General features: G+C 41.7%; 5 protein-coding genes across 7 annotated transcripts; 4 read left to right on the forward strand and 1 right to left on the reverse strand.

Moving 5' to 3' along the window:
- The first annotated feature begins 238 nt into the window (after window positions 1–238).
- rbm12bb (RNA binding motif protein 12Bb) lies at window positions 239–4,024 on the forward strand. Its single transcript, XM_028426340.1, has 2 exons — window positions 239–368; window positions 1,996–4,024. Exon 2 carries the CDS (start codon window positions 2,018–2,020, stop codon window positions 3,908–3,910), a length of 1,893 nt encoding a protein of 630 aa, XP_028282141.1. The 5' UTR covers window positions 239–368; window positions 1,996–2,017; the 3' UTR covers window positions 3,911–4,024.
- Window positions 4,025–4,298: 274 nt separating this feature from the next.
- On the forward strand, window positions 4,299–7,755 carry gra (granulito). 3 transcript variants are annotated; one of them, XM_028425899.1, is made up of 8 exons: window positions 4,299–5,328; window positions 6,185–6,267; window positions 6,345–6,394; window positions 6,465–6,521; window positions 6,638–6,695; window positions 7,143–7,249; window positions 7,335–7,393; window positions 7,478–7,755. In XM_028425899.1, exons 2-8 carry the CDS (start codon window positions 6,186–6,188, stop codon window positions 7,503–7,505), a joined length of 441 nt encoding a protein of 146 aa, XP_028281700.1. In that variant the 5' UTR covers window positions 4,299–5,328; window position 6,185; the 3' UTR covers window positions 7,506–7,755. The 3 variants fall into 3 exon arrangements, with proteins under 3 accessions (XP_028281700.1, XP_028281701.1, XP_028281702.1); XM_028425900.1 differs by having other exon boundaries at window positions 6,465–6,500; XM_028425901.1 differs by lacking the exon at window positions 6,465–6,521.
- Window positions 7,756–8,303: 548 nt separating this feature from the next.
- On the forward strand, window positions 8,304–12,364 carry upp1 (uridine phosphorylase 1). The gene is made up of 8 exons (XM_028426260.1): window positions 8,304–8,567; window positions 8,742–8,786; window positions 10,234–10,345; window positions 10,432–10,590; window positions 10,669–10,783; window positions 10,988–11,197; window positions 11,686–11,832; window positions 11,930–12,364. Exons 2-8 carry the CDS (start codon window positions 8,746–8,748, stop codon window positions 12,079–12,081), a joined length of 936 nt encoding a protein of 311 aa, XP_028282061.1. The 5' UTR covers window positions 8,304–8,567; window positions 8,742–8,745; the 3' UTR covers window positions 12,082–12,364.
- A 614-nt stretch (window positions 12,365–12,978) lies between these two features.
- Window positions 12,979–16,918, forward strand: stmn2a (stathmin 2a). Its single transcript, XM_028426261.1, has 5 exons — window positions 12,979–13,160; window positions 14,717–14,812; window positions 14,976–15,148; window positions 15,234–15,425; window positions 15,499–16,918. The coding sequence occupies exons 1-5, from the start codon at window positions 13,142–13,144 to the stop codon at window positions 15,556–15,558; spliced, it is 540 nt and encodes a 179-aa protein (XP_028282062.1). The 5' UTR covers window positions 12,979–13,141; the 3' UTR covers window positions 15,559–16,918.
- A 931-nt stretch (window positions 16,919–17,849) lies between these two features.
- Window positions 17,850–19,651, reverse strand: LOC114448730 (hairy/enhancer-of-split related with YRPW motif protein 1-like). Its single transcript, XM_028425869.1, has 5 exons — window positions 19,474–19,651; window positions 19,264–19,336; window positions 19,078–19,161; window positions 18,908–18,989; window positions 17,850–18,824 (listed from the first exon to the last, which is right to left on the reverse strand). Exons 1-5 carry the CDS (start codon window positions 19,557–19,559, stop codon window positions 18,211–18,213), a joined length of 939 nt encoding a protein of 312 aa, XP_028281670.1. The 5' UTR covers window positions 19,560–19,651; the 3' UTR covers window positions 17,850–18,210.
- Between the last annotated feature and the right edge of the window lie 3,939 nt (window positions 19,652–23,590).

A 23,590-nucleotide genomic window follows, 5' to 3' on the forward strand; every position in this document is an offset into this window, starting at 1 on the left:
CTCAGTAAATTAAATAATAGAGAAATATACATTACATTTACACACATGTTTTATTGGTGGGTTATTATTACTCATTAAAATGTAGCTTTTTTAAGCTTATAGTGGTAAAACAAAATAAAGCAAGTAGAGAATTAAGGGGAATGTTGGAAATATTCAAGAATTTTTGAGATGAGATGTCTGTGCTACCCCCGCCGGTACGGTAGGTGGCAGCATGCACCTTTTGCTGGTTTACGGGCCGCCTTTCGAAGAAGAAGAGAGGAGGAAGAAGATTCTCTTCTCTGGTCTGACAGCGCGATACGAAGCCAAATTGAACCGAACTGAACACATTTGTCTCGGTTTTGCACAACATTTTGTGGTTTGCCATTTGTGTAAGTTTTGTTGTTGGTTAGGTAAATATGTTGTGGGGCATATACACGGAATACGTCGTCATTTTGCTTGGTCAGTGGCGCTCATCCAAATGAGCTAACTCTGAAGCTACAGGCTAACGGGCTACAATGCTAACGCTAGCTACGATCGACATTTTGTGTTGCTGGGTTTGGACGGGAATGGCCTTTGGGATTTTAGCCCTCGTTAAATGTCATGCATCGTTTCGATCATTACTGGGTGTGCATGGTCTGTGAAAAAATGTCGTTCTGTTGCTTATGAAATTATTGCGTTGTCACTGCCGGATACGAAGGCCGTATTGCGGTGACATGTGCTTTCGGCTAGTTTCGCTTTGTTGGTGGAGCCAAGTGCTCAATTTGCTACTTGTGGTGGATTGAACGACGTGGACGGCCCATTCTGAAGCTTCAAACGTGTATTGTGTGCCCGGTTGCTTGCTGTGCGCTCAGTGTGATGGGCAACTTGCATTTGGCTAAAGCTAGCTTTCCTCTGAGGCCCAAAGGAGGATTGTTACGTGCGGTGTATAAAGGTCGTTCATAACACAAGGAGGGGTGTTGGTTGAGTTTTACATCGGGTCTGATGTTCAATTTGCTGGAAACTAAAAATTTCAACCAAATGGTGCAATGTGATGTTGCAGCTGATTCGTGTGTGTGTGTTTTTATGTCCGGATGATAAGTTGCATTGGTTAACAGACACTCACTGGGATCTTTGTTTCAGTGATCTGAATCCAAGTATCAATCCAGGAATGGCTCCGGGGCACTGTAGCAGTGTTTTTCTTCAGTATTCTACAAGGAAATATTCTTCCATTACATCTTGTGTAACCGCACTGTGATGCTCTTTCACTCTTTTTCTCGCTATTTCTGGTGATGGAGGAGGGCAGCAGTTATTAAAAGCCACATGGGGCTCTGATCGTATGAGTGGATTGTGGAGCAGTGTTAACAATGTATAACTTCATGCATTTTAGACTGTAATGTCTAGGTGATATGTTTGACAGAACTTTGCAGCTGCTTATATATCAACTATAAATGTAGATATGATGCTTTCACAAAGTGAGTGGTCCATCCTGCATGGTCACTTTTAACAGCTGTGTACGTGTAGACACATCTCTGGCCTGGGTTTATGATGCTTTTCAAGTTGGTTCTGAGAGTCTCCTATTGATCTCTTATTTGGATAAATAAGTGGTCATTTTGGGTGGATGTTTAATGTGGCGACAGCACTGGGAAGTCCATGCAGACTGCATTTTAGAGTATGTTGGTGAATGATGTGTCATCAATGCTTTACAAATTCTCTGCACAATGATGTTGCGTGGTTCATTCAGTTCTGTGGTACATGAGGTACAGTAAAATTCTGGTTATTAGCTAATATGCATGGCATTCCATAGGGTGGGTGTCATAGGCTGATGTCTTGTGTTGAGACCTTTTGCTGTAGAAGAAGGCATACGTTATGATGAATTGCTAATCTAACTCAGCAGTATTGTGTGTGGCCTGTGTGTGGCTGGTGCTCCTTTTCACATACTTTGAATACTCTGCAGATTTAATGGTGGAATACCTGGAAATTGACACAGAGCTGGTGTCACTTGGTTGGAAATAATGTTAAATACCCTTCTGTCTACAGGTGCTGTTGTTTGAGCTTCAGCATGGCGGTCGTCATCCGTTTACAGGGACTGAGAGTGACAGCGGGCGCTGAGGATATTCGCAGGTTCTTCACTGGCCTCAGAATTCCAGATGGAGGGGTGCATATTATTGGTGGGGAGCAGGAAGAAGCTTTCATTATATTTGCTTCAGATGAGGATGCAAGAAGAGCTATGACACGGTCGGGGGGTCTCATTAAAAATGCACCTGTTACCTTGCTATTAAGTAGCAGGGAAGAGATGCAGAGCATGCTAGAAAGAAGCACAAGAGAGCTGGACCAAAAGCGACACCTTGAGGAAAGTGCAAGATACGCTGGACGATCTCAGGACCCTGAAGTGGGCAGGAGGGCAGTGAGAAGATCGGGTTATTCGCCTCTCTCCCACCACCAGAGAGATGCAAACACTGATGTTTTCTTGTTTCTAAGAGGGCTGCCTTACACTGTGACTGAAAAGGAAGTGTATGACTTTTTTGGTGGTTTACCTATCGACGAAATTATCTTATTGAAAAAAAAGACTGGTGCAAACAATGGGTCGGGTTATGTCAAATTTGCAACAAGCGAGGCTGCGGTGGAAGGCTTGAAGAAGGACAGGGAGTATCTGGGATCCAGGTATATTGAGCTTCTCAAATCAAATATCACAGAGTGGTGTCTAGCTACTGATAAAGGGCCAGCAGTTGTCTTCAAGGTAGACAACATTGAAAGGGGGAGATCACCTGCTTGCACTCCGAGAAATCCACAGCGTCACTCAAGATCACGATCTCCCATTGCCCACAGGCACGTTGCTTCCTCTAATGAGGAGTACTGCATTTTGTTGGAAAACCTGTCCTTTGCAGTGGAAAAACAAGATATCAAACAGCTTTTTCATAGCGCAAAGCTCGGGGATGACCAGATTATGTTCTTACTCAACAGTAATGGGAGCAGAACTCGATCTGCATTTGTGTTGTTCAAGAATCAGCGCGACTACAGCAATGCTTTAACTTCTGAACAAGCAAGGTTGTTAAACCGGAGGGTTTTCAGTCATCCAGTCTCAAAGGAGAACATGCTCAGCCTTCTGGAAGCTCAGTCTGCAGTCATCCCTCTTCCTAGAAACTTGGAAAGGTTTCAGGAAAAGTCCACATCTCATTCAAGTGACCCCTATGAATCTGAGAAAGTCTGTGTGTTTGTGCAGAATCTGCCATTTGATGTTCGAAAAGTTGAGATTATGGACTTCTTCCATGGGTTTAATATCACAGAGGACAAGGTGTACATGCTGCGTGACCATGAGGGTGCTGGGATTGGAAAGGCTTTGGTTCTTTTTGGGTCCGAGGCGGAGGCTACGAGGGCACGCTCTCTTGAAGGACGGCGATTTCTTGGGTCAGAGGTCATATTAAAGGTCATTTCACATTCTCAGATGCAGCAGTTACGTGCGGACCCACCAGAGCTACGAGAGCAACTCCCGAGGGTGGACCGCTACTTGGGAAGGAGCAGCAGGGCCGCTTCTGGTGAGACTTCGTACCCTGATCACGGGGGGGCTCGTGATGGTAATATGCTGACCTCGATTGTACACAGCCACACCCAGAGAGGCTGTGACTATGAACCTCGTGCAGTGGACCTTCGTTCTCTGCAGAACAGGGGTAATGGATTTCGAGGCAGCGTTGACTCCCCAGTGCAACGTTTGGATGGTCCCACTTGTGTTAAGTTACTCAACTTACCATTTAAAATCAGAACTGAGGAAATCTATGACTTCTGTTATGGATATTGCATTGTACCTGGATCTGTCTCACTCCTGTTGAACCAGGATGGAAACCCTCAAGGCTCTGCTACTGTGGTGTTTGAGTCTCGTCAGGAGGCATTAGTAGCAATTCGGGAACTAAATGGACGATCAATAGGTCCGAGGAAAATAGAGCTTCTTCTTCTGTGAAAGTGACACTTTTTATGGTATTTACTGTGCCCTAGCAGCATATAATTATTGTTCATTGAAACAAAGAAAAAAAAAATTATTACCTTTTGATTAGCACCACCTCTGCTTCTGTGTACTGTGAATTGTGCTTTCGTATATATATATATATATATATATATATATATATATATATATATATATATATATATATATATATATATATATATATATATATATATATATATATATATATATATATATATATATGCAATGCTGATGTGTTGACAGTGTCTGGGTTTCATATGTCATTTATTGTGGTTAAGAACTGGTTTTGCTCATTGTAATATTTTTAATTCTGCTTGTTGCAGCTTGGAAAATTTAGAAATTTCCCTATCAGTGTTTGTAATAATTAATAAAAAAATCCAAAAAACATTTGATTTCCTGACACAAAGCTTTATATAGGATATTTAAGGATGCAGATTAATGACCAGTTAAAATGGCATAGGTAAGGAAAACTCAATATTATGCTTAATTGCTAATTGCTAAGGTGGGTTGTAGTTATGTTATTGAAATTCATCAGAGTAACGCTGCCAGTAACATGCTTGTGCCTATTGTAATTAGACTTTCACACCAACAGATGGGGACATTTTACTGTCACTCTGAATGCAGTTATTAGAGACTGGATTTAAAAGTAGTGTGAAATGAGTCCACGGTGGTGATCATGCAACTTATCAATAGATATATATCATTTTATATGTTATAAAAATGTGCTCATGTATTTTTTGTTTGATCCAATAACAGGCAATTGGGTGGGACAACACTTCACTGAGGCTGATGTTTTTTTAGAGCAGGAATTGTCAGTCGGCAAAACCAGGAGTTACTGACTTAATAGGAAACGCTTCTTAATCCAATAAAAAAATCCATCCTCAAAATCACCCACAGGTAAACTGCATATGCATGTAAGATGTGCTGTAAATCTTCCTCTACCGTATGCTGCTGCTTACCTTTACACTCTAAGAGTAGCACATTTGATTTAATGTGTTTTTCAAAGACACACAATATCTATATATATTATATTGTTGCCTGACATGGGTTAGTATTTTTTTTTATTATGAATGAATACATATCACACTAACATGTTTTTACTGTCACTGATGTAGAGCAGGTGGTCACCTCTTTTTCTAAAGTGAATTTGGAACACTTCCTGCTGCACGATGATTAAAAAAATGTCACAATTTACAGTAAAATATAAGGGTCACTGGGTTCATTGACAAAACTGTATAAGCTCATATGGATGGCCGGTTACATCAGATGGTAAATGGTCAGTTTTTACTTTGAAACTCCTGAACCGGAAGTGGGGACTTTTGCCTCGACTAGCACGACGCAGCAGCCAAGGTGATCAGACACAGCCACGCCGACGAGATTTGGTAGAAGCAGAGGTAAATAATTAATCACAGACTGTCTGTATTTTAATGCAAAACAACTTTATCGAGCGCTATATTATGAACTTGTCGCCATGCGCTGTTAGTTGTGCTCGTGCAAATATGATGGTTTCACAAAGTTCTGGTGCATCATTTGGCATCGCTTGGCATAAACTTTGCTTTGATCCTTTGTCGACTAAATGTTGTGAAACTAAACAAGGTATTTCGATGGCGGTTTGATCACTAAATGGGCGTTGATTGATTGATGAACACTAAAACTCGCTAATGGCACCGCTAGCCGCTCGCCCTGATGTTGCAGTCCGTGGTTTGCTGCTTCCAGCCGTTAAAGCTGTGATAACATCAAGTGCTGAGCTTTACACCTGTTTTCCAAAGTTGTTTTAATTAGTGCTAAAGTAACACAGACAGAATGCAGAGTGTTAATGCTGTTTGTGTTCAGAGATGGTTAATTTGTCAGAAAGTAGCTTGCTGGTAAATTTACAAAGTAAAGCTAATAGGGCCAAAATAAAGAGTCAACTCCACAAGCTACAGTTAGCTAGCTGCTTAAATATGGACAATTAGTGACTGCAGCGTAGTGGTTGTAGCATTTATAAAGGCTCTAATATCATTTGTTTCATGTACGAAAATTATTAATTGACCTAATTCCTTTTTTCTATCTAGAAAACGCACCCAGGTAAAATTTGAAAAGCTTATTTAAAGCTGTCATTTCTAATATCTGCCAGGCTCTTGTTGAAGTTAATGTAAGGGATATTTATTTTGAGGGTTTGTATTGACACAGTGGTGCTCAGTTTATATGTGAAGATCAAGAATGTAAATGGTAGTAGTCCTAAACATGTCTGAACCTCGCTGTCACCAGAATGGAGGTTTCAAGAAGGAGGATCATCCAGAAGCACTTGGAGCCAGCGAGACCTTTGCGTCGCTGCATCCATGTTGACATGGGTAAGTGCTCAGGACTGTGTAAAATATTGTGTGTTTATATTCACTGGACTCTGTGACGATGCTGTTACTTCATTTAGCACCACAGATCCATGCAGCTGCATATGTACAGACCTTTATGCACCAAGAGGTAAGAAATCCAAAAGAGGATAGGACATTTGTGGGATTGACTGTCTGACTGTCACTGTTGATTATTCTAGCAACCAGGCTGCTTCAACATTTACCCAGAACCCAAGGTGACTTTTATAGATGGCTTGGTTTGTATTCAGCAACAGTACCCATTTTATAATTGACTTTTGAATCAGTAAAATTTAATACTTTAGTTCCACTGAGCATGTTTAATTGTTTAAAAGACATTTTGATGTCTTGACAGACAGATATTGGTGTTGAGCACTTCTACAAGATTGTCAGCCTCCATAAACAAAAGAAAGGTAAGAGAGATTTTTCAACGACCAAGTGTCCAAAAAGCTGGGGCAGCTTTCACAAAAGATTAAAAACAGTGTCTAAAACATCTTGGTGTTAGGATTTCTTTTTATTGGACATAGGTCAGTAACATGACTGGAAACAAAGGAGACTGGGAAAATATTTGGACCAGGGAAAAATCAGTATTGGAGCTCTGGGATCCTTGGGAGGGCCTTAAAAACAAGATATAGAAACTCTGCAAGCTTCTCCTTGAGCTTATTTAGGATGGAGTAATGTGATTTTGAAAACTGTCCTGTTTCTGTTGAATTAAAAATGCAACGTCTTCAATGCCACAAACAACCATTCAGCCTATCAGCACATTTCAAACTTTAATGTAAAAACACATACAGCAAGTAGTATAAGAACATGGCTCCATATTACAGTATGTGATGGTGAAATGTTGGTTTTATTTATAGGTAGAATATCTTACTCGAGGGATTTTTTAATTGGCCTGGCCAGTTGTCCCGAGGCTAAGAAGAAGCCGGCTTTCTTGCCCGAGCACCCCATTGTATTAACTGAGGCAGTAAGTTGGATGTTTGTATTGGTGTGCTCACTCATACCTGTAAAAGCTGTAATATTTGGATTTAATTACATTATATATTTAACAGAGAGACCCTGGGAACCTTTGGCTGCATGAAATGAGGTGGAACAATGACAAAGACGAAATGTGAGGGTTTTTTCTATTGATTAACTTTATCATCATTAACGTCAACATTATCGAAGTAATCTGTCAACATGTTTGTGTTTTTAGGGTGGAGGAAAGCCCTCACGCACCATGAACATTTGCACAGGTCATACTATTTACCACAAAGAGTGTTTTTGGGTTTTTGATATTTTTGTTTGCATGACTATTACCTAAGTGTGTCTGATAACTATTTGATTTTCTTCTAACTAAAACTGACAGTTTGCCTAAGCATGAGTATTGCACATTTGCTTTCTTTTTTTTGCTGTGTAAGATACAGAGTGTACCAAAGTATTTCTATTGTGTAAAAATGTTCTGAACATAAAGTATTAATGGATGCTTTTCAACTGGTGCCAGTGTTTAATATGTGATCATGCAGTGATTTGACCCTTACAGCAATGGTATACAAAGACATTGGTTATTTTACTATTCAATCCAGATATATTATAAACTTTGAGTCATATTGAAATAAGGGTGAGTGATGATAGAGCACTAATGTGACTGTATTCTAACAGAGGCAGCCATATTGGTTTTTTGGTAAATGTTAAAATATTTATATTTATTATATTGAGAATTATAGAGAAAAACCATATACTAAAAATAAAATAAAATATTTCTTAACTGAACCATCAGACAGCAACACTACTTTCCTTAATTCCTTAAGATGAATGAGAGCATCCACAGATATACGTTCCTTAATGTACCTGAATGACTCATTACCGTAATGCTGGGAGGGGCTTCAGGAGCACTGATGTTGTTGGGCCTGTATAAGTGACAAGATTTCCAGTTCTACACACACTTGGTCACATTACGGAGCAATCCAGCGTTTGTACGCTGACGACAATTATTTGGCAACACAGGAATGTTTGCATCCTATAACTTCCGGACATCTGCAGGTTAGTCACCCTGTACGTGACCGTGCACAGGCATCGCACATCCAATGAGTTGACTACGAGGACGCATGTGACGTGGCTTGCTCGACGTCACGTCATCGTGGACAGGCTGTGGTTGCCTGTGGTTTCACGACGCGGATGTCAGATGTTCAAAGGTTTGAAAAAAGATAAAGTCGGTGGAAGAGGAGCCCGCAAAGGCGAACATCAGTCTGTAGTTTGTGTTGTAGCAGTTTTGGCTTCGACGAACGTGTTGGCTGAGCTTCAAGGTAAAAACTAAGCTAATTGTCTCTTCCTTTCATATGTTAGCGATAATGTGATGCCTGACTAATACCGGCTGTTTTAATTTCTAAGCAGGTATTAATTGTGGTCATTTGCAAAGTTTAACGTCAACTTAAGCATAACAAGTTGGTGTTTGTACCGTAATTCTCTTTGGCTTTTAGAAAGATGGATGCGAAGGACCCCAAGCAAAGCACACCATGCAGCAGGTGAGACGTCCAGCTCAGGCTAATGTCCTCTAACAATTATTTTTAAAAAGACATTTCCTACAATAGAAAGAGAAAGGCTTATTGCTGGTGAAACTGGAAATGAAACTGTTCTGGGTGTGACGAGGTACCTTTTTCCATGGGGCGGGCGGGTTATTGTAAATGTAGTTTATTGTTTTTCCCGTAACTGTTTACAACAGTACAGTCTGAAACTGCAACGAGCTACCAGGCAAGCACAATGATTGTTCTTCACCCTCTTTCTTCTTCTTCTTCTTCTTCTTCTTCTTCTTCTTCTTCTTCCGTACGTTTTTTTGGCGCAGCGTATCTTTAGCATACATTGCCTACATGTTTTTAACATGGGAGTCTATGAGAGAGCCCTACATATAGGGTCATCTGCCAAATGTATCTCCTCCTACAAATTTCATCTTTGACATCATAGACATAAAATGATACTTTGTTGTAGAGCAACTTCTTGAGTCTCATGGTGTCCATATTTTTTGTCTGAAGGCTTCAGTCTCGACAAAACCAGAAGTTGTTTAGAGGGTATTTTTACATTGGAAATGCATTAGGAGGGGGACAGAGAGAGCTGATACAGTTGATAAACATTCAGGTTGTCATGGATACAGGCAGGCAGGCAGGGCTGTGGTGACAGGCTGACACACAAGAAGCATCCAAAGCAGCCATATTTGTAGTCTTTATCATCTGCATATTAATGATCCTTCAGCTGTATACTACTTTTCCACATTCAAATCACACAGCCTGTGCTTCTTATAAGCTTATGGTATTATTCCAGCCTCAGACCTTTCATATGGTATATTCACAGGCTATTCTTTAAGGTCAGTGACTTCATGCTGTTCTTGCTCTGAATTGCTCTGATTCTCCAGCAATTCAGAGCAATGCTTCAGCTGCAGCAATCAATCTTGCATTTTCTTCAGGAAATGCCCTTTTCTAGTTAGTCTTGATCTATACGACAAGGTGAACAAAACTATAAACTATTAGGTTATACTGGATTATTTGTTTTAGTTTGTGAGCTAATATTGCACCTACTACTATCATCACACAAAGCTTTTACTCAACATTTTTTAAAGGCTGTATTTCATTAATTGGCACAGAGAAACAGATGTTTTTATACAACCCAAAAGCAACCTTAAGAACTTTTTTTTGCAAGCACATAATTGGCATTTATAAAGTGAGGATTGGCATGATTCAGTAAGCACACGGTGTAGGCTAGAAAGAGCATGTTAGAAAGAGCACCAGTGATGCAAATTCGGGTCTTTCTGAATGATAAAACTACACATTTTGTTGTTCTATTTAACAGAACTTGGAAAACGTGTGAAAAAATGATATTTTCTCAGGGGACCTAATGAATTTTTCTCCAGTTGTATCTCAGATGTATTGAGTGGATGAATAAATGAAGTGAATTGAACATCTGTCCTTTTCCCTGCTATAGCCCTGTTGGTGTGCACAACCCACACCTGGATGCACTGAAAGATGACATTCTCTACCACTTCAACCTAGGAACTGGAACCCATGACCTGCCAGCCATGTTCGGTGATGTCAAAGTAATACATTTTATTAAAGATTTTTTTCTGTAGAAATTGCACTCATATACTCTATTTATTCAGCAAACATGTATTTTTTGTTTTAGTTTGTGTGTGTTGGTGGAAGCCCTTGGAGAATGAAGGCATTCATTGAGTTTATTGCTGCTGAACTTCGTATGGAAGATCCCAAAGCAGAGTACCCAAATATCTGTGCTGGAACAGACCGCTATGCCATGTACAAAATTGGCCCTGTACTGTCTATCAGCGTACGTAGGAACAGCGACCTCATGAGTATTCTGTTATGATCTCTTTGTTTTGTGTTTGACAAGTGCTTTATTTTTCAGCATGGAATGGGCATTCCTTCTATTGCCATAATGTTGCATGAGCTAATAAAGCTCCTCCATCATGCACATTGCACAGATGTTACAATTTTCCGGATTGGGACATCAGGTGGAATAGGTGAGCTTGGATTTTTGCATTGTTTTGTTAACTGCAGTGGCAGAAAAAAAGGATGCGTACCCTTTGGACTAACCTAATCTAATCATAAGACATTCAAGAATTTCTTGGATGCCAATTCGGGTATGATATTTTATACCCTATGAAGCTGTACCCTAATTCAAGTAATTGGGTTCCTAGTTTGGTTTTGTTTTGTTTTGTTTTAAGGACTTGAGCCTGGCACTGTCGTCCTCACCAAGCAGTCTGTGGATGCCACCTTTCTGCCTAAGTTTGAGCAGATGATCCTGGGGAAGACGGTGGTACGGAATACTGATCTGGACCAAAGCCTGGCTCAAGAGCTGCTTCAGTGCAGCAAGGAGCTGAACCAGTTTGAGACTGTGATAGGCAACACCATGTGTACACTGGACTTTTATGAAGGTAGGAGTTCTAATCAGAATCAGAATCAGAATCATGTTTATTGCCATGTAAGTGAAGGGGGTTCACATTACTAGGAATTTGCCTTAGTGATTGGTGCATACAAAGAACATATGACAATTAACATGCAATAAGATAAAAACTAAGATAAAATTAAGTAAATAAACTAAAGTAAGGCTAAATTTACATGACAGACATGGCGTAACAGACATACAATGAACAGAACATAAAATACTGTGCAGATGAAATGGTAAACATAGACCCTTATATGATCGAATGGAACAGTGTAATAATGTAATAATGTAACAGGTACCACATGGATCGGTGAGGTGGTACTCGTGTGCAAGTAGTGCAAGATGGAGTAAACAGTGCAAATAGTCGTCATTGTGCAGTGACTATACTAAAGTGACCTTCTGAAGACAGTGCATTAATGCGTGTATGTGGTTGCTGCTATGTTGTTTGCTGACATGCAGCCTTTTACCTTTTTCCAGGACAAGCCCGTTTGGATGGTGCCTTCTGCTCCTTCTCTGAGAAGGATAAACAGGACTACCTCAGTAAAGCCAGTGAAGCTGGTGTGTGCAACATTGAAATGGAATCCTCAGTCTTTGCTGCTATGTGCAAACTAAGTGGTCTGCGAGGTAAGGAAATATAATATTAGCACCAGTTAAAAGCTTTTAGTGTCTGAATTCTCCTAACTCATTGAATGTCTTAACATTGATTTCTTGCTGTGTGAAGCTGCTGTGGTCTGTGTAACATTACTGGATCGACTGAAGGGGGATCAGCTGATTAGCTCTCATGAAGTCCTGCACAGTTACCAGCAACGTCCTCAGTTACTGGTCAGCTCCTACATAAAGAAAAGGCTCAACTCCAAAACTGAATGTTGCTAAGTTGCAGCTGTTACACTGGAGTCCACACAAATGTCAAGTCATTAAACTCTGAAAACATGTACTGTAATAGCTTTAAACAAAACACACTCTCCTGCTGACCAGTAGCCAGTAGTTTTTTTTTTTGTATTTCCAGTCACTGAATGTTTAATGATACCGTTTATTTATGCCTTCACAGTGTTTAATTCACCATGATAAAATGCACTGCTTCACTTTAGATTCCTTTTGTATTTAAGTATTTTTACTCAGAATGCATAATGGTGCCTCATCTATGCATGTTACTTTCAGAACCAAAAAATACACTCATAAGAGATTACATGTGACCTCATGTTAAAAAAAAAACAATAAACCAATAAAGCCTTGTCCAGTCTGAAGGTGTGTGTTTGTGTCTTGGCCCACAGAATGACACAAGTCCACAACATGGTGCTCCATGTAAGGATGTTCAACGCAGCTGGAGCACATATAGCTCCTGTGTTCTTGAACAGCTGAGTACAGAATTACATGAAAATCACTGATTTCAAGAATTTTGATTTCACTAAGTTCAAAATGTTAATTTTTCACTACCTTGAAAATTAAACTAAAGTAGTCATTCAAATACATGCGTATAAATATTTTTGGCCCACACTGACAACAGAAGAGGCATTCCAACATGTATTGTTCAATCATCAAGGAATAATAAGCAAATATAATATTTAATTTAGGCTACTCTCATCTTGTGTTTTTCTAAGTTTACTGAAGGGTAATTGATCATCCTTGGTTATTATCCTTTTCCCCCTCACAAACCTCTATCTACCAACGTTCAGCACAGGTGCGAAGGTGTGAGTCTGGATAATATATAAACCCCCTTCGTGCTGTGTGTGTTTTGAGCTTTGAGTAGGCTACAGTCACGGTGATGCTGCGCGTCAGAGGACAGAGGAGGGTCTGCTTGCGCGCTCCCGTGCTTGCCCACCTCCTGTCTGCTATCCGATCCCACACCGGTCTGTTCGCTGACTCAGTGCCTTAAGCAGCATCACCGATCACCGGAACAGAGCTTCACCATCCTCTGCGGAGAACTACATCAGCCATGGCAAAAACAGCAACCGGTATGTTAACGTATTTAGACTTTTATAAAAGAGAAGAATAGATGGATGGATGAGTGGGTGGATGGATGGATGACAGGCGCATCTTTTCTGTGTGGAGCCGGCCTACCGGCTGATGGCCTCACTCCTCGAGCTCGGATGAGAAATGTGTAGATTTTTTTAGGTGGATTGCATTAAATTTATCATCTTGAGATATTTTCCCGCCGCGTTCAGGCCCATTGTCTCAGCAGCAGTCAGTGAATGATATGAGAATGTCAGCTCACAATCTCAGCATCTTCTGTCGTTAGGATATTGAAATGTCTCCTTTATTCTCTTCATCTGTATGTGTCGATCTTTGTATGTTTTCGGCTTATGCTGTGTAATAGTGGTTTGTATATAGACGGCATTATTTATAGTGCTGCACCTGCGGTTCATGACACAGCGGCCCCAACATGCAGCATAATGCAGACGGACCCCACCCAAGCTGCTGGGCTGCCGATCATTTAGCCGACAGTAAGACAGAGAGGGCTTCAACATGCACCTCTGTATAACTGAACCTGCGCAGCAGGATGGGTTTAAATGTGTTTCACTGATATAAAGGTCTGCTGAAGGTTCAGTTCTTTGTGATCGGTCCTTTTTATTCATGTCTTCAGCTTTCCTTGAGCTATTTCTTCCCTATCACACAGCTGTGGCAAATGTGCTGCCATTTATTTAGCAAATATTGTTTCTATAAACAAATCAAAATACTATATAGGTTATCCCAGGTAGGATAACAGTCTGTATTAATTAGCCCTCTGTTCATTGAAACTGTATCATCCTCTGTAATGGAGAGTTATTGTTGTAGGCCAGACATTTAGCATATTTGCCTTCACAGATTTTTTTTGAGCTAATATCCATATTCTTTTAATATAAGCAGCCCATTTGGTCATTTCTAAAAACAGTATAGTGTGTTGTGGTACAGTAGACAGGTGTAGGGCAGGGTGGGAGGCAGGCCAGCCCTGCAGCACAGGGCCCATTCACACGCTGGCCTTTGCAGCAGAAGGTTTAGCAGCACCAACAATCTGTAGTCCTTAGAGTGCCAGGTGGGCACTTTGACAAATACAGGAGGAGCGTGGGGGAAAGTAAGAGAATCTGCAGACAAGATTTAAAATGGTTTTAGAAATCGCTGAAAAATAATTTAAATTTACTGACACCACAATAAACAAAAGCACAACACGCTCTCAGATGTGCATCTTATTGTTGTCGCCAAAGCACTGGGCTGGTTCAGCAGGAAAATGGTTAACTTAGCACACATTCATGATGCAGCTGTGCTTTTTAACACCCATTATAACAGTAATGCTTGTTTTGTGCCTTAGTTTGATCACGCTTACAGAATACATCCAATGAATTATTAAGCATTACAGCTCTTACAGCACTACATGTTAGACTTTCAATTGATCATTACATCTGATGCTAACTGCATTATTGAGCAATCCCCTCTTTCCATGCTCATAATACTCTCACTGAATTTACGCTCATCATATATTGTTGCGACAGAAAGACTCTGCTGAATGCTAAGATGTGTTTCTATGTTCCGGCAGCATACAAAGAGAAGATGAAGGAGCTGTCCGTACTCTCCCTCATCTGTTCCTGCTTCTACCCAGAGTCACGCAACAAACGCGTGTGCGACTTCGAGGGTATGGATCATTTCAGACATTGATTTTTCTTTTGGCTTAGACAAATTGCTCCCATGGATGTTTTTCTTTGCATCAGTAATAATAATGACACATTGTAGGACTTATGCATATTATTGGACATTGATTTTTATTGCTGTTAACCATGTAATTGTGTGATTTACAGATATGGAGGTGAAACCTATAAATAAGCGGGCCTCGGGACAGGCCTTCGAGGTGATACTCAAGCCTCAGTCTCCAGTGTCAGATGTAGTCAACAACTTCCCCTCACCACCAAAGAGGGACATCTCTTTGGAGGACATTGAGAAGAAACTGGAGGCTGCTGAAGATCGAAGGAGGGTGAGTATTTATATATTTGAAAAAATGGAGCCTTCTGTGAGACCCTTTAAAGTGACTTATTTGATGTGATTGTTTTTGCTTATAGTACCAAGAGGCCCAGGTGCTGAGGGCTTTGGCAGAGAAGAGAGAGCATGAGAGGGACGTTTTGCTGAAGGCCATGGAGGAGAACAGCAACTTCAGTAAGATGGCTGAGGAGAAGCTCCAGATGAAGATGGAGCAGATCAAGGAGAACCGTGAAGCTCACCTGGCAGCCATGATGGAACGTCTGCAGGAGAGGGTGAGAACTGCAGGAATCATCACCTCATCAAACAAAATAGACTGTTCTCACTCTGTTCCTGTTTTGTGTGCAGGAGAGACGTGCAGCTGAGGTGCGCAGGAACAAAGAGCTGAGGGAAGAGCTGACAGCATGAGTCCAGACTTCCCATGCTCCATCTACTATGACACTCCATCCAGCCCTGACCCCTTCCTCACCCTCACCCTCTCCGTAACAGACACTCAACCCTGGAGGTCAAGAGGTTTGAGAACCTCACCACCACATCACAACACACCCATCACCAGTACTCACTACTATCAGTATTATCAGTGGAAACAAGCATCGATAACACTCATCTTGGGAAGTGAATGGATTTGTTAATTTTAGAGAAAATGGCTTTTATTTTGTAAATACTCTCTATCTATCTATCTATCTATCTATCTATCTATCTATCTATCTATCTATCTATCTATCTATCTATCTATCTATCTATCTATCTATCTATCTATCTATCTATCTATCTATCTATCTATCTATCTATGAAGGTGGGTGAAGTACATGCAGACGATGTGCTGCACTGTACAGTTTCTAACCGCTTTGTTTGTCATTGGTTAATATTTCAGTTCTTGAAATTTTGACTCTACAACCATTTTCTTGTGAAAGCCCTTGGTGTTGTGAGTTGGCTGTAGACAGACATTTGCAGTGTTTCTCCTGGCGACGTCATGATAATGATGTTTCTGTGTCTTTTGTGAAGAGAATGACGGTCAGTATACCCAGACAACAGACTCCTCAACATATCAGCATCTCTCATCTGTATCTCCCTCGCGCGCTCCTTACTCATTCTAAGCACGCACGCTAACAATTGGCCAGACCCACCAGATTCATACAGTGTCCACCTCCTCTGAAATGAGCTTGATGATGATGAACTTGATAGGTGCTTTATTGTTATTAAGAATGTCTTTGCCCAATGGGAGCAACTGTTTATACACTTGCAGATTCCCACTTACCCTGATGTTTTTCAGTAATTCCACCTCTAGCCAGATCAATAGAACACAGTGTTTGGGGATAATTTGTGTAAATTTACAAATGTTATGACACCATACTGGTATCATGCATTATGTCTTGGACAGTGGAATGTGCTGTTGCTCCCATCTTGATATTAATAGTGTGAACATAATGTATGTCTGTGTGGGTGTGTGTGAATGCAGATTTACCTTGAGGCATCATTAGCGTCTTTTCTCTTCAGTAGATTGGGCTAGAGAACAGATGCGGGATGCTTTACATTCAGCACACTGAACTATTAGTCTCTTTTTAATATACTGTACCACTGACATCTGCCTGCATCCTTTGCTGCTTGTGTTTCTCCCTTCATATATTTCTCTGTGAAAGCTTTGCTGAATAAAGGTTTGGGGTTCTGTGAACATGGCATGCACCATCTAAATACTTTTCTGTGCTATAAAAGACAAGAGAAATTGTAAACTGCCAAATAAAAGAACCAGTTATCTACACATCCTGAACATCACAGTCTTCCAACAGTTCTTTTTTATTCATGTTACAGTTAAATATTAATTCCTATTAATCATCATTTCTATGAATTTACTCCTCATAATTCATTCTTCTTCTTGAGGCTGACTTTCCACCAGCAGGTGGCAGTGTTACATTTGTGTAGGGGCACCAAGCAGCCCTCGAAAAGTAGGGCAAAAGTTAATTTTGTGCCAAATGCAAATACACAACAAAAATACTGACAAAATATCTTTAACACATTTCTCTCTCTCACTCTCTCTCTCGTTCTGACTGTCGAAAAAAGAAAAATTAATACAAACTGTTATTGATAGCATGTGGCCTGAGCCTTTTAGGAACAAATCCCAGACAGCCACTGGAAGCCTGAGGTGTAATATGAATGAATAAAAGTGAGTCATTAAAGGAATCAAGTCTAAGGCTGGACCACAGAGGGCACCTCAGCAGCGGTGCAGTGATTTATTGGTCCAGCTGTCTGCATGTTGTTGTTACTTTTTAACCGCCTTCCTCCAATGTTCTCATCCTGTTCACACTATTGTCTCCGTTTTAGACCAACCCAAGCTGGTGAGGTCAGGGCAACATTGTAAAGGATTTCCTCTGGCTCTTAATGATTTCCTGGGTATTCATGAGGGCAACAATGCTTTCGGATTTGGTTACTTACCTGGCAAGCACTGAAGGAATTGCCTTTCAGTCAATAACCCAGACCTTATTAGCTCATAATTAACTTGTATGGGACTGCAATATAAATGCACCTGCAAATTATGGAGCATTTGTGGAGACACAGTTATGTGGAGCATAAAAATACAACATAAAAACACGCTGATATCCATTTTTTTATACATGTAGAATCAATTTATTGGTACAAAAATATCACAAATTGATACAAGGACAATTTCCAATTCTCAAGTAGTTAGTTTTCCAAATGAGGTGCACATATTCTGCATCGTGTTAAAGGCAACGATTGGTGCTGGACAAATGTAGCAGTTTCAAACATCTTGCCTCTAAATTTGTGCTTAGAGTAAATCTATTCATGGTTTGTTAATCATTTCATTTAATCAGTCCTCAACCTGGAGGCAGTGCATGGTAGCTAAATTAGTTTCCAATTTCAATGAATTACATAAAATCATTTATTTTTTGTTCCTAGTAAATGACAGAGACCTCTGCCACTTTATTCTCATGCGTAATAAAAATAATATTTTGCTTTGTTCCCCTGTGTTTTACTACTATAAAAACCAGTCTGTCTGTGATGATGGGCACAGCTCAGCTGCTGCCTTCAGTCCAGTGTTTAGCTTCAGAAGGCACCGATCTCCATGCCCCAGGGCCTGTAAGGCTTTGACAGGGTGGAGGTGGGAGCCACTGTGCTGATGGCCGTTGGGGAGACGAGAGGGAAAGCACCAAAGGAAAGAGGGAAGGCTGAGAGTGAGGAGAGAGATGAGACGAGTGGCGGCGAAAGCTTGGATGTTGGCATTGGCAGACTCAGGGGGAGTGAGCCATTGGGAGGTACCCTGAGGGACTCTGTGGGGGGCATGACACTAAGTCTGGATGTCCCAGATGTCTCAGTGGAGGAGGAGGAGGAAGGGGAGGACGATGACGAGGAAGAAGAAGAGGGTGGGCTGCTGTTGCTTCTGGATGCAGGTGTCCTTCCCTGGGGGTGCTGTAGAAGGAGGGTGTGGGGGAGATGGGCAGGGGCAGTCCCATAGGCAGAGCCCCAGGCTAAGTGTTCCAGTCCAGAGTGCACCTCCCTCTGAGAGGCGTAGTTGCTGAGGTGGGACATTAAACGCACACGGAGTGAGTCTGTACTGTCCCGACCCTCTATAATGCTCAGGTAGCGAACTGTCTCTGCCAGACACTCTCTGAAGCCCAGGCTGCGATAATCCTTAGCAAGAGCATGAGCCTCAAAGTACCCTGCCAGGAAGGATAGCAGAAAGGTTAACATACACAGTGGAGTGTGTTTTTCTATCATCCACAGCCAAAAAAAAATCTGTTACCTTTTCCACCAGATGCATGAAGCATCTTCAAATGATCCACTGTCATTTGTAATATTTCGGCTTTTTCCAGTTTAGCTGATCCCTGTGAATGTACAGATATGATATCACTTGAGTCCATCAAGAGAGGATGGAGGGTTACCGAAGGCAGGGGTACAATTATAAGTAATCACCTGTTTCTCAAAGGCACTTGGCACCAGTCTCCTCAGCTCTGACAGACTGTTATTGATCCGGTCACGTCTCCTTTTCTCAATAATCTGTGAAAATACATTATGTTATGAGTCAGAGTTAGAAAAAGCAGCAAAACAGCACTGAGCAGCAGTGACCAGTTTGACTGTAGAGACAATGAGTCTACATACCCCTCTGCGTCTTTTTCTGGCTTGAACTTGTGTGGTTGTGGAGGGTGACATGGATCCGTGAGAGTCAAGATGTCTGCAAAATAAACAAACATATATTTGGGTTCAATAAAAGAAATTATAACATAAAGATGAAATTATGAATTCAAACTAAGACACTAAGCTGTGCCTCCGAACATATCATATATTATTATATAAAAAAAGTGAACATACCCATTTTCGTCGCCACTGTCCTTCTCCACCTCAACATTGTCGTCCAGGTCGCTGTCCGATGAGCTGTAATTGTGGCTCCTCTTCATGTTGCCTGCGGTGGATGAAACGCTCCTTTCAGAGAAAACTCCAGCGGCGCACTGACAGATGAAGGTCTGAGCAACAGTTTAAAAACGTCAGATCTGCTTCGGCTGCTGTGATTATTTTCACACCGTGGAGAGGAGGGGAGGAGGGGCGGGGCGCACAGGATCATATGGGCGGTCCCTGTAAAAGACTAGAGCCAGTTAAAATGGATCAGACATGTGAGTGACAACGCGCTTTGAAATACATCAATGAAGGAAATCTGAAGTGAAGGTATGCTGCTGAAACTCTCTTCTATTAGAGACGAGATCCCAGTTCATGCGCAACAGGCGCAATCTCAGTCTTTATTAATGTTGCGAAGGACGCACGGTGTGTTGTTCTTTGCGCGCTGTCAGCTGTGTGGCTCCACATGAAGTCAATCAGTGTTGCTATGCGCTGTTTAGGAAACTCCCTCCCCAGTTACTGCAACAGGTCAGCAGACTGGCGCAGAACAGGCCGTCCCAGGGAACCATTCATCCGCCATCTCTCTCCCTCTCTCTCTCTTTTTGTGTTAGTGGGAAAGTAGGAAACAGAAATGTTTTGAGAAGCTCGAGCTACATGCAGAAACTATAAAAACATACAGGCATTAAGAGGCAAAACATAAAGGGAGCAGGGGTGGTCTGCAGACGGTGTGTACAGGCTAATTATGACCCCACTGCACTGAGGTCAGAGAGCAAACTCTATAACACACAGGAGCTTTCGCTGTTTGTGTTCCACCATGTGATACTCTGTGGCTATTTCTAGTATATAATTTATTTATTGGAATCAAATTCAAAGTCAAATGAATTGATTTTTTGACTACAGGTGTTGATGACTTGGGTTTAAATTTAAGTTTATGTAATTTAATTTTAATTTGATAAAATTGTAACTTTCACTTCATAAAAGGATGACCTATTGTTAGATTAGTAGCTAATAATAAACAAAAACAGCAGTCAAACGTCGGTCTTTTCGCTCTGATGAAAGGTCTGGGAAAGAACTTGTGCTATATTTCCTGCACTGACATGTCTGTTAAGGCCATTAGTGGGGGTGCAGCCCCCTCTTCCATTCCTGTATACCTTGTAGAGGAGCAGCTGTTTCTCCGCTCTGTCCATCAGGTCAGTTGTTAACTTGGTGCGTCGGGAGCTAGACAAGTGTGGATGAGAGCTTGATTCCAGGGAGCAACTGGAGGCCAACATGCTGTTGCCAGAATGTCAGAGGGCTTTCACTGGTGACAGATACAATGTGCAAGCTTCGGTCATTCTGTTGATGCAGTGAGTGTGGATGAGCCTTCGCCCTGCCCGTGTCCCTGACACACATGCATACACCCCCCACCCCCACCCTCACCCCCACTGCCTGTCAGCACACACTTTCGCTAAAAATCATACCTACCTTCATCCATTTCATGCATTTCAACATTCCTATACTCCCACTCGGTCGATTTATAGACCTTAACATGAGCATAATCTAGTGCTGAAAAACATGCAAGGCCTGCATGCTCCCATTTTGGACAGTATTTCTCATGTAAGCACCCCAGAGGGCCTGGATCAGATTCAGATACTGATCCATGTAGTGTGAACCCCTCGTCATGCTCTTTGCACCAAACTGAACCATACATGACCTTTCCATGACTCCACTGAGCGGCAGCTTGAATGTATTTGGTATCACTTCAGTATTGTTTGTGATCCTATTATGGTAATAGTGCCCTACAGTGCCACTGGTGCCACATGAGGAGCAGCTTCATGTGGTCTCCATTATGCAGACACAGACCACTCTCCTCACACCTGACTGCCAAGGTCTTTCACATTTGTGCTGACATTCCTTTGGCCCATTAAACATAATTATGATTCATCTTCCAAAAACCTTGACCTTTCACCTGTGGGATCTCAGTGTTTTCCACAACCTATTCGTTTGACTGCCAAATTTCTCTATATTATCTTTACTTTTAATAACCTGACCAGCCAGCCTGAATTGCCAGTATGCCCCATTGACTGTGGGCATATAGCTCAGCACAAATTTCAACAAAACTACTCAAACCAGTCAGTGCCAGAAAGCTAAAAGGTATAAGCAAGCATTTGTTTGAAACTGGCGTGTGCCCAGCTGCCTTCCTCAATCTTCCCTCAGGTTTCCCTTGGTGACTCTTTGTGTGCAAGAGTGTGGCCTGAGTGTGTGCTGGTGTGTTTGCATGTGTTTGTGTGTGTTTGACTGAGAGTGTGCAAGTGTGTTTAGGAGGTGCTGTTTCCCACAACCCTGATCTAATTCTGTGGTAACTCAATCTCCGTGTGAGCGCTTCCCGGCGAGTGTTCTCCCACCCGTCGACAGTCTCTCTCTGGCTGGCTGAGTGGCTGAGTGTGTCTGACGGAGGCCGGCTCAGTCCCATTGGAACCCCCTCACTGACCCCCTCCACCTCCCTTGCCCCTCCCGCCTCTGTCCTACCCACCCTCCCATCAGGATTGATTTACTATGTCAACCGTTGGGGCTGTCGGCAGCAGCGACGTTCGCAGCCGTGCCTGCATCCTGTGTGCACACCATCCTGACATCTTATACCTGTCATTCTGCTGCAGTGAAGTGTGTGTGTGTGGCAGGGAGCAGTGGTTATCAAGTAGACATGTGAGATAATTTCCTTGTCCCTGTTTAATCTAAACAGAAGGAGGCTTTTAGGAAGTTATGAACTTTGCTACATTAAATCATGAGGTAGGACATATTATGTAAGGCAGAGAAAATGCCACCCATACTGGTCCTAAACAGGTTGTCCAACTAAGGGAAATGTCTACCAGACAGTTTCTATACAACAATGTTATCCTATGGTCCACAGCTTCCTGTCTGTCCCCCCTCACTCCAGTCAGCACCCAGGCGCTATATTGGGCAGGGACCAGACCAGGCCTGAGACCCATTCCCACTGTTTGCCTGCAATACACCCGCCATCTCATTCTTCACTTTCCTGCCTTTGTTGGCATCCATTCTCCTTGTGCTTTTTGGATAGGTAAACCCAGGGAGGATATGTTGACTTCCTTGTTTCTTTGTTTAGCTAAAGTTTTTTTTGTCTCTTTTTTTTTCTTTTCTGAAGACACCTTTCAGGTCATAATACTGACACCGAGATCTCAGCACCAGCTGCCAATTACAGGGCTCAGAGTCAATTACAGGCCATGAACAGCATTTAGAAAAAATTCAGACAATACTTTAGGATACTTCTTTGAACTCAATACAAACAACCTTATGAGCTGGAAAAAATAACTGATGACCTAAGTCTTTCCTGAAGGAATAAAAATCTTTTTCACAATGGAGCACACTCCTGCACAAAGGCCAATTACAATGATATTGTTCATAAGGTTTACCAGTATGCTGCCCATTACCAGTTAACTTATGCAAGTTCACAATAGAGGGAAGGCAGATCACAAGACTGGTTCCCAAATAAGCGCAACAGGAGACAGCACGTGATGTCCTCACAGAGAAAGGAGGACCACGGAGCAAGCCGCTTTTAAGGCCACACATTGTGTTGCCACAGGAAAAACATTGTTTGCATATCAATGGTGAGAGTGTGTGTGTGTTTTAAGGTGGAGGAGGGATTTGGAGCTCCAATTAAAAAATATCTCCTGGTTTACTTCACATGAAGTGAACCTCACCGACACACAGAGAAAAGCCATATGAATTATTAGTTAAGTCAAGCAGTGGAAAGTTGACTGTTTCTGGATGTATATATGACATGACTGGTTACTTGGGAACCTCTATGTTTTAGAGCAGGTCTGTCTTTAAAGGTCAGCTATGACAAAAAATAACTATGTCAAGTTTTTTTTTAAGAATTTATATAACCAGGTATATACATACAGAATAAAGAACCAGAGGCCAATTTATGGTGTGTCACAAGTTTATCAAAAAAAGCTGTCTTTCTTTTTTTGAGAGCCGGCTCCTTTCCCAGTGGATGCTCTGTGCCAGCTGTCTGCTCTGCAGTAAAGTACTGCTTTCCCAAGCTCTGACCTGTGGGAAAATCTGTTGTGGCCAGTAATTGATTCCGCCCTGCCAGCCC

The sequence above is a fragment of the Parambassis ranga genome, chromosome 16, assembly GCF_900634625.1.
Source record: "Parambassis ranga chromosome 16, fParRan2.1, whole genome shotgun sequence".
Classification (NCBI taxonomy): domain Eukaryota; kingdom Metazoa; phylum Chordata; class Actinopteri; family Ambassidae; genus Parambassis; species Parambassis ranga.